The sequence below is a fragment of the Falco naumanni genome, chromosome 7 (assembly GCF_017639655.2).
Source record: "Falco naumanni isolate bFalNau1 chromosome 7, bFalNau1.pat, whole genome shotgun sequence".
NCBI lineage: Eukaryota > Metazoa > Chordata > Aves > Falconiformes > Falconidae > Falco > Falco naumanni.
The window spans coordinates 16,831,441-16,845,111 of record NC_054060.1 but is presented as its reverse complement, the minus strand read 5'-3'; the positions used below and the strand labels follow the sequence as shown (position 1 = coordinate 16,845,111).

General features: G+C 36.2%; 1 protein-coding gene across 1 annotated transcript in view; it reads left to right on the top strand.

Moving 5' to 3' along the window:
- MYO5C (myosin VC) overlaps nucleotides 1–13,671 on the top strand; it is a 38,557-nt gene that overhangs the window by 21,651 nt on the left and 3,235 nt on the right. Inside the window, exons 26-40 of the mRNA XM_040601018.1 lie at nucleotides 560–653; nucleotides 1,529–1,592; nucleotides 1,667–1,747; nucleotides 2,115–2,295; nucleotides 4,727–4,820; nucleotides 5,614–5,665; nucleotides 5,868–6,033; nucleotides 6,290–6,377; nucleotides 7,091–7,186; nucleotides 8,137–8,291; nucleotides 9,436–9,525; nucleotides 10,802–10,952; nucleotides 11,379–11,661; nucleotides 12,674–12,848; nucleotides 13,338–13,418. Coding sequence (XP_040456952.1) covers nucleotides 560–653; nucleotides 1,529–1,592; nucleotides 1,667–1,747; nucleotides 2,115–2,295; nucleotides 4,727–4,820; nucleotides 5,614–5,665; nucleotides 5,868–6,033; nucleotides 6,290–6,377; nucleotides 7,091–7,186; nucleotides 8,137–8,291; nucleotides 9,436–9,525; nucleotides 10,802–10,952; nucleotides 11,379–11,661; nucleotides 12,674–12,848; nucleotides 13,338–13,418 — 1,851 coding nt within the window. The remainder of the gene's footprint in view (nucleotides 1–559; nucleotides 654–1,528; nucleotides 1,593–1,666; nucleotides 1,748–2,114; nucleotides 2,296–4,726; nucleotides 4,821–5,613; nucleotides 5,666–5,867; nucleotides 6,034–6,289; nucleotides 6,378–7,090; nucleotides 7,187–8,136; nucleotides 8,292–9,435; nucleotides 9,526–10,801; nucleotides 10,953–11,378; nucleotides 11,662–12,673; nucleotides 12,849–13,337; nucleotides 13,419–13,671) is intronic.

Sequence of the window (13,671 nt, the reverse complement as noted above, 5' to 3'; positions counted from 1 at the left end):
TAGATAAAGCAAGTAGAGAATGTGGGTGTTCTATTTATAAATTATCTTCACTAATTTTTTTTTCTCCAGTGCATATTTAGAAGAATTTGTGGTTAATAAGCTGTATTTGATACACCACTGTGTTGCAGTGTTTGCATATAGTACACAACATGAGTAAGTTACTGCTCACAGAAATCAGTGCACATTTTGAAGAGTAATTGTGCCTGAATATTTATACATTTAAATTTGTGGATCTCTTTTTCTTCCCTTTTTTCCAAAAAAAATTAGTTTCTCAGTTGTTTTTTTTTTCATAAATTTAGCTTATAAACGGCCTGAAAATAGTACTTTTATGTAAAGTCACATTTTTTTCTCTGAGTCAATTCCATGACAGAGACAGAAGTTTTCACTACATCACATTACTCTCCTCTGATGCTTGAGAACCAAATGCTTTAAACAAAACACATTTTAAACCTTTTACCATATGAACTTGTTATTAATTATCATTATCTTTATGATGTAACTGATTCTCAGCCCTTGTCATTCCCTCCTTGTCTCGGTCTATAATTTTTGTCTGATTCAGAAAATACCTGAGTTGCAAAAGGAAATTGAACTGCTGCAGACACAAAAATTGGATGTTGAGAAGCAGGCCCAGTCACAGAAGCGAGAACTAAGGGGTAAGCTACATACTAGATAGTTCAGGAACTTACCGAGTACAGTGTGAAACAGGCCAGTTTAAATTGACTTTTTTCATGTTAGCTTTGACAAAAACCCATTTCTCTTTCCCATCCTGTAGGGATTTCATTCTGTTCCTACCTTTACTTACAACGGGGGATGGGGGGTATGGGTGTGGGACACACAATGGACAACCCCCAACAGGTGAGTTTTACAAAGTGATCACTGAATACTGAGATCTAGGGTACCTATTTGAAGAAATTCTGATTTCAGACATTTCTCCTTTGTGTTTCAAAGTCAATGCTAATAATTTAAACTTCACTTAGAATCTAACAAGTAGCTTGTAGAGATCCAAGATTATGGAAACAATACATTATCTTGCTTTCATTCATCCTGTCTTTAGCCTTAGGTCCAAGAAATGTCAAATATGCTTAAATAAGTTGCTGAGTTAGGTTCGCTTTGGGAAAAGGTACTTAATAAGAAGCACTATTGTTGTGTACTTTGTTCAATGCTAACACTGTCATAGGGCAAACCTGTGTCTGCAGTATTTAATGTAGTAACCTAGCACTAGATGACAAATCATTTCTTCAACTCTAGCAGTTGTCCAGATACAGAACAGAAAGATTTAACTTTACACTGGAGGTCTGATGTGTTAAGAAAAAAAAATATTGGTGGTATGCCTATCTAGTGCACCTTACATGTCCAGAAGTAGAACCAAGTCCCTCATTATATTCTTGTAGTACTCAGTAAATCTGATTTACCAGGAAAGAACCTTGTAGATTTAGGAATAGGTTGGTTTGATTTTTTTATAATCAAACTTAACTTGAAATATGGAGAAAAAATTGTTCATGTAACAATTTTTTTGTTTTTTTTCCAGAAAAGATGTCAGAAGTTACAAAACAGCTTCTTGAGAGTTATGATTTTGAAGATGTACGAAGCAGGTAATTTTGTTCTGAGGTCTCTTTAAAAATCTTAAGAAGTACATTTTGTTCATCTGTACTGCCTTATATTTTAGACTCTCTACAGATGACTTGGAACACTTAAATGAGGATGGAGAAGTGTGGTTTGCTTACGAGGGCTTGAAAAAAGCTACAAGGTTAGTTCAGTTCTTCATTGTTTTCGTAAGTCCAAGCTGTGATCTAGAAGATAAACAGAAAGATCAGTAACTGATTTGACAGTGCAGTACTGAACGTCTGTTTAAGAAAGGAACAATACTGGCTGAGCAGCTTAAAATCAGTTTAACAAACTTCTAAGTCAGTGAGGTAAGTGAGTATGTGTGCAGTTGGGGAAATGTGTTTCGTCTGAGATATGCGTAACTTTCAACTCCTTTAATGCATGGGTGGTATTACAGAATGTCTACATGTTATCCGTGATACTTTGTTTCCACTTTGTATTAAGCCTGACCCATCGCATCAAGATTGTACTACATCTGCCATGTTCTTTCTCCCTTTTTTTTTTAACAGAGTATTGGAAAGTCATTTCCAGTCTCAGAAAGAAATATACGAAAAAGAGATTGAAGGTTTGAACTTTAAAGTTGAACATCTTAGCCAGGACATTAATCATCTACAAAAATTATTTCGAGAGGAAAATGACATAAATGATGGTATTCGACTTGAAGTTAGCAGGCTAACTTCAGAAAACCTGGTAAGATCAAGGTGTAGTAAAGCAAAGTATGTTTTTGTTACTTTAGTAATACAATCTAAATGTGTTTCTGGCACAAGGCCCTCAAAATCTTGTAGTATGGTCATGTCCTTGAAATCTCAAGCCTGGAACAGAGATGGCCATCTAAGATTGCACATCATAGAATCATAGAATCATTTAGGTTGGAAAAGACATTTAAGATTATTGAGTCCAACTGTTAATGTAGCCCTGCCAAGTCCACCACTAAACCATGTTCCTAAGCCCCACATCTACATGTCTTTTAAATACCTCCACCACCTCCCTGGGCAGCCTGTTCCAATGCTTGACAGCCCTTTCGGTGAAGAAATTTTTCCTAATATCCAATCTAAACCTCCCCTGGTGCAACTTGAGGCTGTTTCCTCTTGTCCTGTCACTTGTTACCTGGGAGAAGAGACCGACCCCCACCTGCCTACAACCTTCTTTCAGGTAGTTGTAGAATGATAAGGTCTCAGCTGTTTCCTTGCATGCTGGGGTAGTGTGTTAGGAGGCAGCCAAATTTATTGCCCAAGTGTGCAGCTTGCTGGGGCAGCCTCCCATAGGTTTTTTCCCTTTTCTTTTGCATAAACCTGAATTGAGATTTGATTCTAATCACAGAATGGCAACTATTTTACAAAGCCTGACTTGGTGTGTAGTGCAGACACAAGCCTTGCCTTCTATTGCTGATAGCTGGGGAGACACTGAGAGTCTTTAGAATGTGTTTGAACCCTCATATGCTTATGTGGCTGAATATTCAGATTTTATAAAAGATGTTTTGGACTTCAGAATGTTGTCAGGATGTCCATTGCTGAGCTCATGCAAATATTTTGGTTGTTCTTGTTGCAGTTTCTCAACACTGTGAGGAACTTTTGAGCGGTGTGATAATTTCTACATAATAAGCAGCTTTATACTGGAAGTGCTGAAGATAAAAGTATTTACTTAGGTTTTTTATTTACATGGAATTTTAACTAAAAAATGAATCAATGGTTTAGCAGTGACCAGAAAATTAGCTCACCATACCTTTTTTAATACCTACCTGACTTGAACTTCTCATCTGATAATTTTTAAAAGTAGCCATTTTTTGGTCAGGCCATATATTTTTCTGATGGAACACTTTGGATATTTCAGACTTAATGAAAAGTGGTTTTGTGATACTGTAGCTTTCTATGAGTCAGTACTATGACAGTGTACTGGGTCTGTTGTAGCAGTCTTATGCTGCATTTTGCATTTGTGGGTAAACCAGTATTGATAGCATGACTGTTTTGGCTGTGGCTGAACAGAGCTTGCACGGTGCCAAGGCTTTCTCTTTTTCCTACTCTGCCCCACCTCAGCCAGTTAAGCTGGGGGTGGACAAGTAGTTGGGAGGGCATGCAGCCCAGACAGCTGACCCGAGCTAACCAGAAGGATATCCCCTGCCATTTAATGTCATGCTCAGCTATAAAAACTCAAGTAGAGCAAGAAGAAAGGGGGTGCTTGGTTTTATCTTGACCCAGATGTTTTCTCACTTCTGATTTTGCTAGTTTCTTCCCTGTTCTGGTGGGGTATGGGGTGGGGGGGGGGTACAGGGGGAGTGGGCATCTCTACGGGTGCTTGGCTGCTGGCTAGACAGGGTCAACCCACAGCAGCCAGCTTCAATTCTCATTGTACTGAGTCATGCAAGTTCAGAATTTAGTTACTTCATTCTTTCCCTGTAGTCAGAGGACAATAATTAACATCTTTTTCTCAGAAGCCTCTGCAGAGCTGTTTCTGTCTCTTAAGTTGACAAGTTCTATAATCTGATAGGGAAAAACTAGATGTCTGTGGGATTTATGGTGGTTACGGATTTGCACAGTTCTGAGGCCCTCCCCACCAGAGGGCAGCTAAGCATATCAAGTTGCTAACAAATTGCAGACAAGGCTTAGGCGTCTTAATTACTAGTACTGTGTAAAACCTATCTAACACAGAGAGGTGGTATTATTCCAGAAGATAGCATATACTATATTATTTTTCTGCTGAGTGAAGAAGAACTAAAGAAATATTTTCAAAACAAAGTTATGAAAATTGAAAATGTAAGGAAAAGTTACTTATAGTGTGTTTTTTTAAAAAAGATTTTATAACATATTGATTCTTTTTTCAGTGTTAATTGGGCTAGAGAACTTAAAGCCACAGTGTAATTTCCTTTAAACTAAGACAGAAGAACCCAGTACTGGGCCAGTCTAATAATTTCATTAGCTCACCGTTCATTTTTAAGAGTGGCCAGCAGCAGATGCCTCCAGAAAAGTTAAACAAGTCAGGCAAGCAGGGAGCAGTACTACCCCCCAGTCTCTCCCCTGTGTTTGGCTAGTTGCAGTTGAAGGTTGTCCAGTGTCATAGGAACTATTGCGGACGTTTGAAAAGAAGGAAGGTGCTGAAATACAGAAATTTTCTTTCTCTCTAAAAGGTGATTCCAGATCTTAAACAGCAAGTTTCTGAACTTGAAAATCAAAAATTAGATCTTGAAAACCGTCTTCAAGAGCAGACTGTAAAGTTGAAAGGTAAAGTGCCAGTATCATCCCTAGTCTTTCGGTTGTCTAAGATGATGAATTCCCTATATCTGAATTTTTAAAAGCTGAAGCAATTATTACATGATAACTTCATTGCCTGATTACTTACTTTCTTGCTAGTAAAATGTAAGAAACACGAAGAAAAAATGTGTTGTATAGTTTATATCTCTGTTATTAATGAATAATATGCATGCAAGTATGTGTGCTTTTTTCGCTTTTTTACCTTTCTGAGGTCATTCAGTTCTGTGGTTTGGATGTCTGCAAATGTATTCAGTAAGGCTCTGCTAAGAATATGTGTAATGGAGTATGCCCTTTGTAAACAGTCATAAAAAGGAAAGATGTTTTGAAACTGAAGGCACACTCTATGAGGTGAACTTCAGAGAGTATTAAAAAATTCAGAGTGGGAGGCAGAGGGAAAAATTCTTGCTAAATTTGCTTGTTTGAAAGTTCTCGATTTAGGAAATGATACTTAGCTGAGGATTCTGAATCTCTCTAACTGCAATGTCTTCCTAGGCAACCAATTTAAAATGTGCAAGTAGTTTTACTGCCAACTGCAAGAAGTTAGTAATGTCAAAATTGCTCATCCCATATAATCTTCTGTGTGGTGTGGAGTAGTCAGATATTTCTCTGATGCATTATTTGGCATGTCACTCAATTTCATTGGATGAAACAAAAATATGAGTGTAAGAAGAGATTTACAGAATACTAGTACTAAGCAAATTTGATATTGTTATTTTTCTTTTGTTTTGGGTTTTGTTGCTAATTATTACTGAAAAAATGGAAGAGATGTCTAATCGGCTGCATTATGAGCTAGAAGGGGATAGAACACAAAGACGGTAAATATATTAATTTTTTTAATGTAAGAAATGTAGTTGCTATAAGCTTGGTAACAAAGTCATTTAAACTCTTTTAAGTACCACATTCAATAGAAGTTTTGCCTTACAGCCTTGTGTACAGTTAATAAGAAATGAAAAAGTATGATACAACTATGCTTTAACAAAAGAAGAATAAAAGCAAAGCTTATCTATCTACTTTTAGAACTACTGAGGCCCAGAATGAAGTAGACATAAAAGAAAAAGAGAAAGTGAAATTTGCAACCCAAGAAATTGAGGGGCTGAGCAACGGTTTGATGCAAGATGAAATCCAGGATGAAGTACAAAGCAAGATAAAGCAAGAGACAGCTCGACTTACTGTGGAAAACATGGTGAGGAAATTAAACTGTCGTTAAGAAACTGTACCTGAAATGCAGGGTGAAAAGAAAGAAATCATGATTTTGTGGTATGGACAGGATGTTTTCTCAATTCATTGGGGGAGAAAAAAGATAGGAAGGTTTCATGTTTCTTCCACCAAATATAAGTAAAAGCACATAGTGGTGCTCTTTATTTGTGGCAATAACATGTATTGGTAGAAGATGTTTTTTAATTGTGGTTGCTCTGAACTCACTGGTGTTATTATTACAGGATCTTGAAGAAAAACTAGACATGAAAGATAGAATAATTAAAAAATTGGAGGATCAGATCAAAACTCTTACCAAGACTATTGAAAAAGGTAAGATACTGTTATGTGATTATGGCTTTTATCATGGTTCTGAATGTTCAGTTGTGTTTGAAGAGAAGTATGTAAAAAAAAATAAATGTAGGGTTTCGGGTGGGGTTAGAAATTTAAAACCTCTGAAAAAGAGTGCCAGGAGAACCATCAACAAAAATTACATAGAAGTCCTTTCCTGTATTTTTTTCCCCAGCTAAATAATGGGCACATATGGAACCTAGACTACAATAAAGATTAAGCCAGAGGCATAAGGTTCTGTCAACAGGAGTTAATACATACCCTCACACAAACTGTCTCTGAGCCAACAGAATGTTAGTTTTGCATCAGATGAGTAATTCCTCCCATTAGCCTTCAAGTGGCAGATGGTTCCTGATACGAAGTTAGTTTGTACAAAGCTCTTACACAGCACTATCGAATCACTGTAGAATACTCTTAAAAACATTGCAGAGGTGACTAATGTAGAGATGTATTTTTGCTGTTCGTGTGTCTTATTAATGAAGTAATTCCACTGAATCTAGTGAAACTATTGACATGAATAATACAAATGTTACTTAACTTACAATGCTTGGAGCCGTAAGCTTAAGAACATTGTTGTGAACAGGGCCCATACTCTGTTTATTACAGAGAAAACTGCTTTTCTCCAATAGTTTGTTCTAATGTGAACATGAGTTTAGCCATTTACCTGCAAGTAACAGTGCTTTTGTGTTTGACAGCTGAAGCTCGTGTGCCCACTGAGTCCAAAGAGTATATTGGAATGATGGAGTACAAAAGAGAGGACGAAGAAAGGATTATTCAAAATCTGATCCTTGGTATTGTAGTAACACCTCAAAATTTATTAGTAATCAACGATACTCAGTGTAGAACACTACAACAAAATCTACAAGGCACCATATTTAATTTACATCGAAAGTTGCCTTTTTTCCACTCTCGTACCACCAATACAACTTGGAGTCTCTTTTTCTGCTGACAGACATTTCAAATACAGAAGTGCTTTATCCGTGTAAAAATCATTTGTCTGACTCTACATAATGCTGGCTTTCTTATCTTTCTTATTCTTTATTCACTTATAAAGCTCTAAATCTCAAGAGCACACCAGGGACTTGAATTTACTTTCTTCTTGGTCATGTAGTAAGTCGGTAAGTCACTGGACTTATATTCACGTGTGATGGATTAATCTCCTGTGTGTTCTTTCCGTATCATTCCTTTCACTGAAAGGAACTGTACTTTCATGTCTCTCTTGTAGAGGAATTTTGTCCTCTTTACAATATCAATCTTACTGCCAAACCAGCTTTTTTCATTAGCTTACAAATAATAGTAAATTCGACAAATTTTCCATGTATATTAGTAACATTATTAAATACTGCTTGGAAACCTCTTCCTTTTCTTCTCACCTGCTTCAGCCTTGTGAATGTTTATATCTTTGTTAACAAAGGTGTGTCATTAAGCAATGCCAGAATTTGGTGGGGCCTCCCACGAGTAGTTAAATGCAGGTTGCTTTTTGAAGTTGTCTTGCGTGGCATAGACTGTGCTGGGCCTTAGAATTTGCTACAATACTCTTCTACCTCTCTGGAAAACTTAATTCATACCCTTAGATGAACAATACTGTTACAGAATTTTTCAGAAACAAGCAATTCATCAGTAAATTAATTATCAAGTGACTGGTCACTGAAGAAACGAACCCCGTAGTGCTTGACTTTTTCAGAGTGGTGCATTGAATCATTGAATCTTTATATAAACCTGATGACTCTTCTTCATGCAGATTTAAAGCCACGTGGAGTTGTAGTTAATATGATACCTGGCCTTCCAGCTCACATCCTATTCATGTGTGTGAGGTATGCAGATTATCTGAATGATGCTGACATGCTGAAATCTTTCATGAATGTAACCATTGATGGTATCAAACAAGTTGTTAAGGTAGGAATTAAGTTTGGCCGTACTATACTGTGCTTTTTGATTTTTAATGTAAGGTATACAAGATGTATGCATAATAGCTGTGGAATGCTGAGACTTTCATTTGCTAGTATTCCTGTAATAGAATAATAATCATTAGTGACACTCTTTTTGAAGTTTGTAGTAGTATCCCTGTAAAGCCTCCAGGTAAGCCTCTACTGTGCTCAACAGAATGCATTAACATGAATTATTTTTATCTAAAGAGCTTGACAAAATCACTTAAAGGATTTTACATTTTACAACAAGTAGCTAATTAGGTGAAGTGCACCTTTGCTTTCAGCACTGGTAAAAGTGGGAGGGACAGAAATGAAGGTTAGTATGTCTGGCGGCAGGCAGGTATCAGAATTTTAAGAGGTTTTTACACTGATGTTCTACTAGTGTAGTGTTTTTACTGACATGTCATTTGGTAGTGCAGCATTAGTACCCAAATGATTAAAGTTATGTTGCCAGCCAGTTTACAAAATCAAGTTATAAACAAGAATTGTTAGCGTGTTGTCTCATCTACATAACAAATTCAGCTATGTGAATGCTTTATTATGGATTTATAATGCAATAAAACACCAAGCATGCTTTGTAGCACAGGCAGGAATGGACTATGGTTTATGCAGTTAAATTTGTTGTATAAAGAATGCCTGTAGTTTGTTCACAAACAAATTTATACCACAGTTTATTCATTGGAAAAGCTTGTGTTTACTTAGCTAACAAAAATAAAACATACTTGCACAACGTTAGAATTGTGTTTATATGTAGTTCAGTTTTGTTGGTGTATACAGGTGGAGTTCATACTTTTTTTGCAGGAAGTACGCTCCAGTACACTACGACACCGTATGTAGAAATGTGTAAAACTATTTGGTTCAGGCTAATTTATTTAGCTGGTCTGTCATATGAGAAGACATAAACAGTGTTTGCCAAATAAAAAAGAAATCTTTGCTATGTGTATGTTAGCCTGAAAACACAGCATGATTTGTTGAGCTAGCATGTTATAGATGCTGTATGCTCCTTCCGCTGGACATAGGCTCTGTTACACCAATTCTGTAATGGTCTGTAGTTATTAAATTAACTTCATGAGACAATACCATTATAAGATTGCTTTACTTACCATTTTCAGGAACATTCAGAAGACTTTGAGATGTTGTCCTTTTGGCTTTCCAATACATATTATTTTCTTAACTGTTTGAAGCAGTACAGTGGGGAAGAGGTAGGATTGATTTAATCAAATAATTTCATTACTTTACCTTTGACAGACTTTAATTTGAATTTAAAATAGTGATAATCAGTAATTATGCACCAACTCACCACTGTTACTTCCAGATATTTACATATTCACATTGCTCTGCAGTAGTGTTATATGTCTTACACAAATAATAAGACAGTGTAGAACTAGTGGATCAAGTAAAATTGAGGAAAAATTAAAGTGCTAAAGTAGGTTAAAGACATGACATGGAAACTACTACTTAATTTGAACTCTTCCACATGAGTTTTATGTGAACTGGACTTCACATATCCGGCTGCATATATGTTTTATAATTGTGACCGTTCAAACACCCACTGCTACCACAATAAGGTTACAGAAGAAAACCTCAGGAAAGGAGCAAAACAGTAAAATGGTCAGATATTTCCTTATTTCATTTGCTTGTTTAAGCTAAGTTTTATCCTGAGATTCAAAATTCTTCTTAACTCTTTTCAATTGAAACTCTTACTGTATTTTTTTGCTGGTTTTATAGACTTAGGTAGACTGAACTGAAATCGCATAGACACATAAGAATAGTTTCAGGATTAAAGCAAGGAGGTACCATGAAGCCTTGGACTCACAGGCACTGTGTACTGTGTAAACAGCAATACTCCCTCTTGTGGGCCTATAGATAACATCTGAAGAGCTGTGGAGAACAGCACATTTTAACTTAATAAGTCTTTTATAATTTAGTTGCAAGATTAAGGAAAAGTCTGAATCCAGAATGCAGTTTTAATCTGTACTTCTAACGAACATTCAAAACTTCACGCAGGTTAGGATTCAGTCTAGACTTCTGAAGTCAGAAAGTCCAAAACAAAGATCCCTTTGCAGCAATAAAATGTTGTGGGTTTTTTGTTTGCCAACATAAACAATTGTGGTTTGGGGTTTTTTTGTTGGTTTTTTTTGAGGGGAAGGTGGGGTGGGGTGGAGTGGGGGGAGTTTGCTTTCTGTTTGTGATCTAGGAATTGCTCCAGAGTTCATTGAAATGTATGTATGTTTTTCCTTTGGCTTTAGCAGGCTTTAGGAACAGAGTAAACATCAACATAAACTGGAAAATGAAGTACGGGAAACCCCCAAACTGGAAGCATCCACTGAAGTTAGCTGTAGCTTTGACTTATTCTAAGGCTCTGTCCAGCCAGAGATGGAATGAGTTAACATTAATACATACATTACGTTGTAGTAAACAATTTATATTTATTATGTTCTGTCATTTCTAATAATTATATTTACAACTTACTTGTAGGAATTTATGAAGTATAACACTCCACATCAGAATAAGAACTGTTTGAAGCATTTTGATCTCTCAGAATACAGACAAATTCTTAGTGATTTGGCCATTCGTATCTATCACCAGTTCATTATTGTAATGGAGAACAACATCCAGCCCATGATCGGTAAGGCAGCAGCAATCCAAACAGACTTAAATGTAGCTTGTGAAGTATACAAATAAGCTTATATATGGAGGCAAAGGATGGGACAGATTTCTTTCTCCTGTTGATTTATACATGTGTACCTGCACGTGTGTTTCTGCACATATAAATTCCACTGAATGATACATCACCACAGGGTTTGGAAAGACTTTTTCCTCGTGACATTTCTTGGTGTGGCATAATGATTTGAAAACAAATCAGCATTCTACAGGAACAAAAGGCTTTTTAAAATTTGTGTGCTCCAGAAGCCATTGTCAGTATCTTATTTTTCTTGTATCATTTAACTTTTAAAATATGCTGAAAGTAGGTTTTGTTCAATAAATAAGGTTACATAACTGAAAGGAGTCTTACGAGTTTTGGTCTAATCAGTTATTTTCTATTGTATTTCAGTACCAGGCATGCTGGAATATGAAAGTCTTCAAGGAATTTCTGGCTTGAAACCTACAGGATTCCGTAAACGTTCTTCTAGTATAGATGACACAGATACCTACACAATGACCTCTATTCTGCAACAGCTCAGCTATTTTTATAGTACCATGTGCCAGAATGGCTTGGACTCTGAGCTTCTGAAGCAGGCAGTGAAGCAGCTTTTCTTTCTGATTGGAGCTACCACCCTCAATAGTCTCTTCCTCCGCAAGGACATGTGCTCATGTAGAAAAGGAATGCAGATAAGGTAAAGCCAGTAAAATTTCAACAAGCTTGAGAATGAATTTTTCACACTTTTATGTAACATCGTTTCTCTCTAAGTCACTGCATATTCTGTAACCATTGTGCTGGAAGTAGCCAGTTGGTTTTTACACTTTCTGAAAAAGTAGATGTTTGCATTTTGGGCTGAGCTTTCTCAACATAACATTGCAAATTTTTCTTTCCATGGAAACACTAATGGAGGAAAAGAGAAAATTACAGCCTGGAGCTTAAAGTCAGGCATGTTTAGAATACTTTCCATGCTATTTCGCTCATGATGTGACAAATAGTATTTTTAATTCTTTCTTGCTGTAGTAAACAGGTGCAGTGTCCCCTGGCTGGCAGACAAACAAAAGCTGACTTGCATTTTTCATACTCTGTGATGAGAAAGGCACTGAGACAGAGCCTTTGAGGGTACAGATCAGGCCTCATCTGTCTTGTTACAAGCATCCAGAGAACATGCTCGTGTTTTGCAGAAGATGCAGTTCATTTATTCTCCATTAGACAGGCTGCAGAATAAGGTGAAAGAAGATCAGTAAAACCTTGACCTGTCTGGGAGCATTGCTAGAAGAAAGCTGCTTTAACCTTTAGGTCATCAGTTGTAAGCCCAGCCCTGCTTTGTAAAGTGAAAAGATTGTTCTCATTTCCTGTACAAGCTGTAAATGAGTATTTTTAAAGACATATAGTGCTGTAGTGTAGTAGAAAATACTGGTATATATTAGAAATTTCCTGTAAAGAGCTAAACTAATAACTTGCTTTCTATTATCCAAGCTTTAAGAAATAAAAAAATAAAAATAATTTAAACATACAAGAGATTAAACTTGCAGATCAATAAGCTATTACTTGTTTGATTGTTATGATCTACAGGTATGTTTTTTAACTTAAAATGTATGAATTTGAACATGGCACTAGAGGGTCATTCCTTCTTTAGAAGTCTTTAAGGTAACTTGTTTGTTAGGGTGAACCTAACATTTCTGTCATCTGTTCATGGTTTAACCCAGGTGTAATATCAGCTACTTGGAAGAATGGCTTAAGGACAAGAATCTTCAAAGCAGCAATGCCAAAGAAACTTTGGAGCCTCTATCTCAAGCAGCCTGGCTCCTTCAGGTCAAAAAGATCACTGATGATGATGCCAAGGAGATATGTGAACACTGCACATCTCTTTCTACTGTGCAGGTACTGAATTATCTGGTTTTTTCTGGCAGCACCAATTGCAAAATTGTAGCTATCTATAATAATTTGTTGTAAAGACCTATTTGCCTTTCATTTGATAAAAATGAATTTTTCAGCATTCCACATCACCAGTTGTTAAATCAAATTTTAAACTCTTTATTCCTGATTGTTGCATTTTTAACAATATTTCCCTGCTTTGTTCTATCCCATGTTTTTATTCCACAATGTATTTTCTTTACTTTGTCACAGGCTTTCTTTGTTGTTTCCCTTAATCAGTTCAGCTTTTTCTTCATCCTGCTGATACCTCTGGCAATGAGTTATAGCAATCATACATACAGTTCATTAGGTGACCAATCAGAATTCTGTCTTTATTGTAAAATTCTTTACTGAAACTTTAATTATGTATGAATAAACTTGTCATGTTAATGCTTTCTGCTTTTTGTCTTCTCACTTTTTGTGGCATAATAAAATATTTTTTTGTAATTTGAACAGATAGTGAAGATCCTCAACTCATACACTCCAATAGATGATTTTGAGAAAAGAGTGACTCCATCATTTGTTCGTAAAGTCCAGGTAAGATCTACAATTATTATTTCTCATATTTAAGTTACAGGATACCTCAATCACACGGTTTTTGGTGCTATGCGTAGTTACACTTGACCTTTACAGCATATTATCACTAAGTTGCTCAGCTTCTAGATATTTGGAACTGATCAAAACAAGTCTCCTTAAGGTCATGTGAAAGCAAGATTTGCAATGGGAAGGAAACAATGTACTCGTTTTGCTTTGATTCTTATTACAGTGTTTTCTTACCCTTTCTGTTATA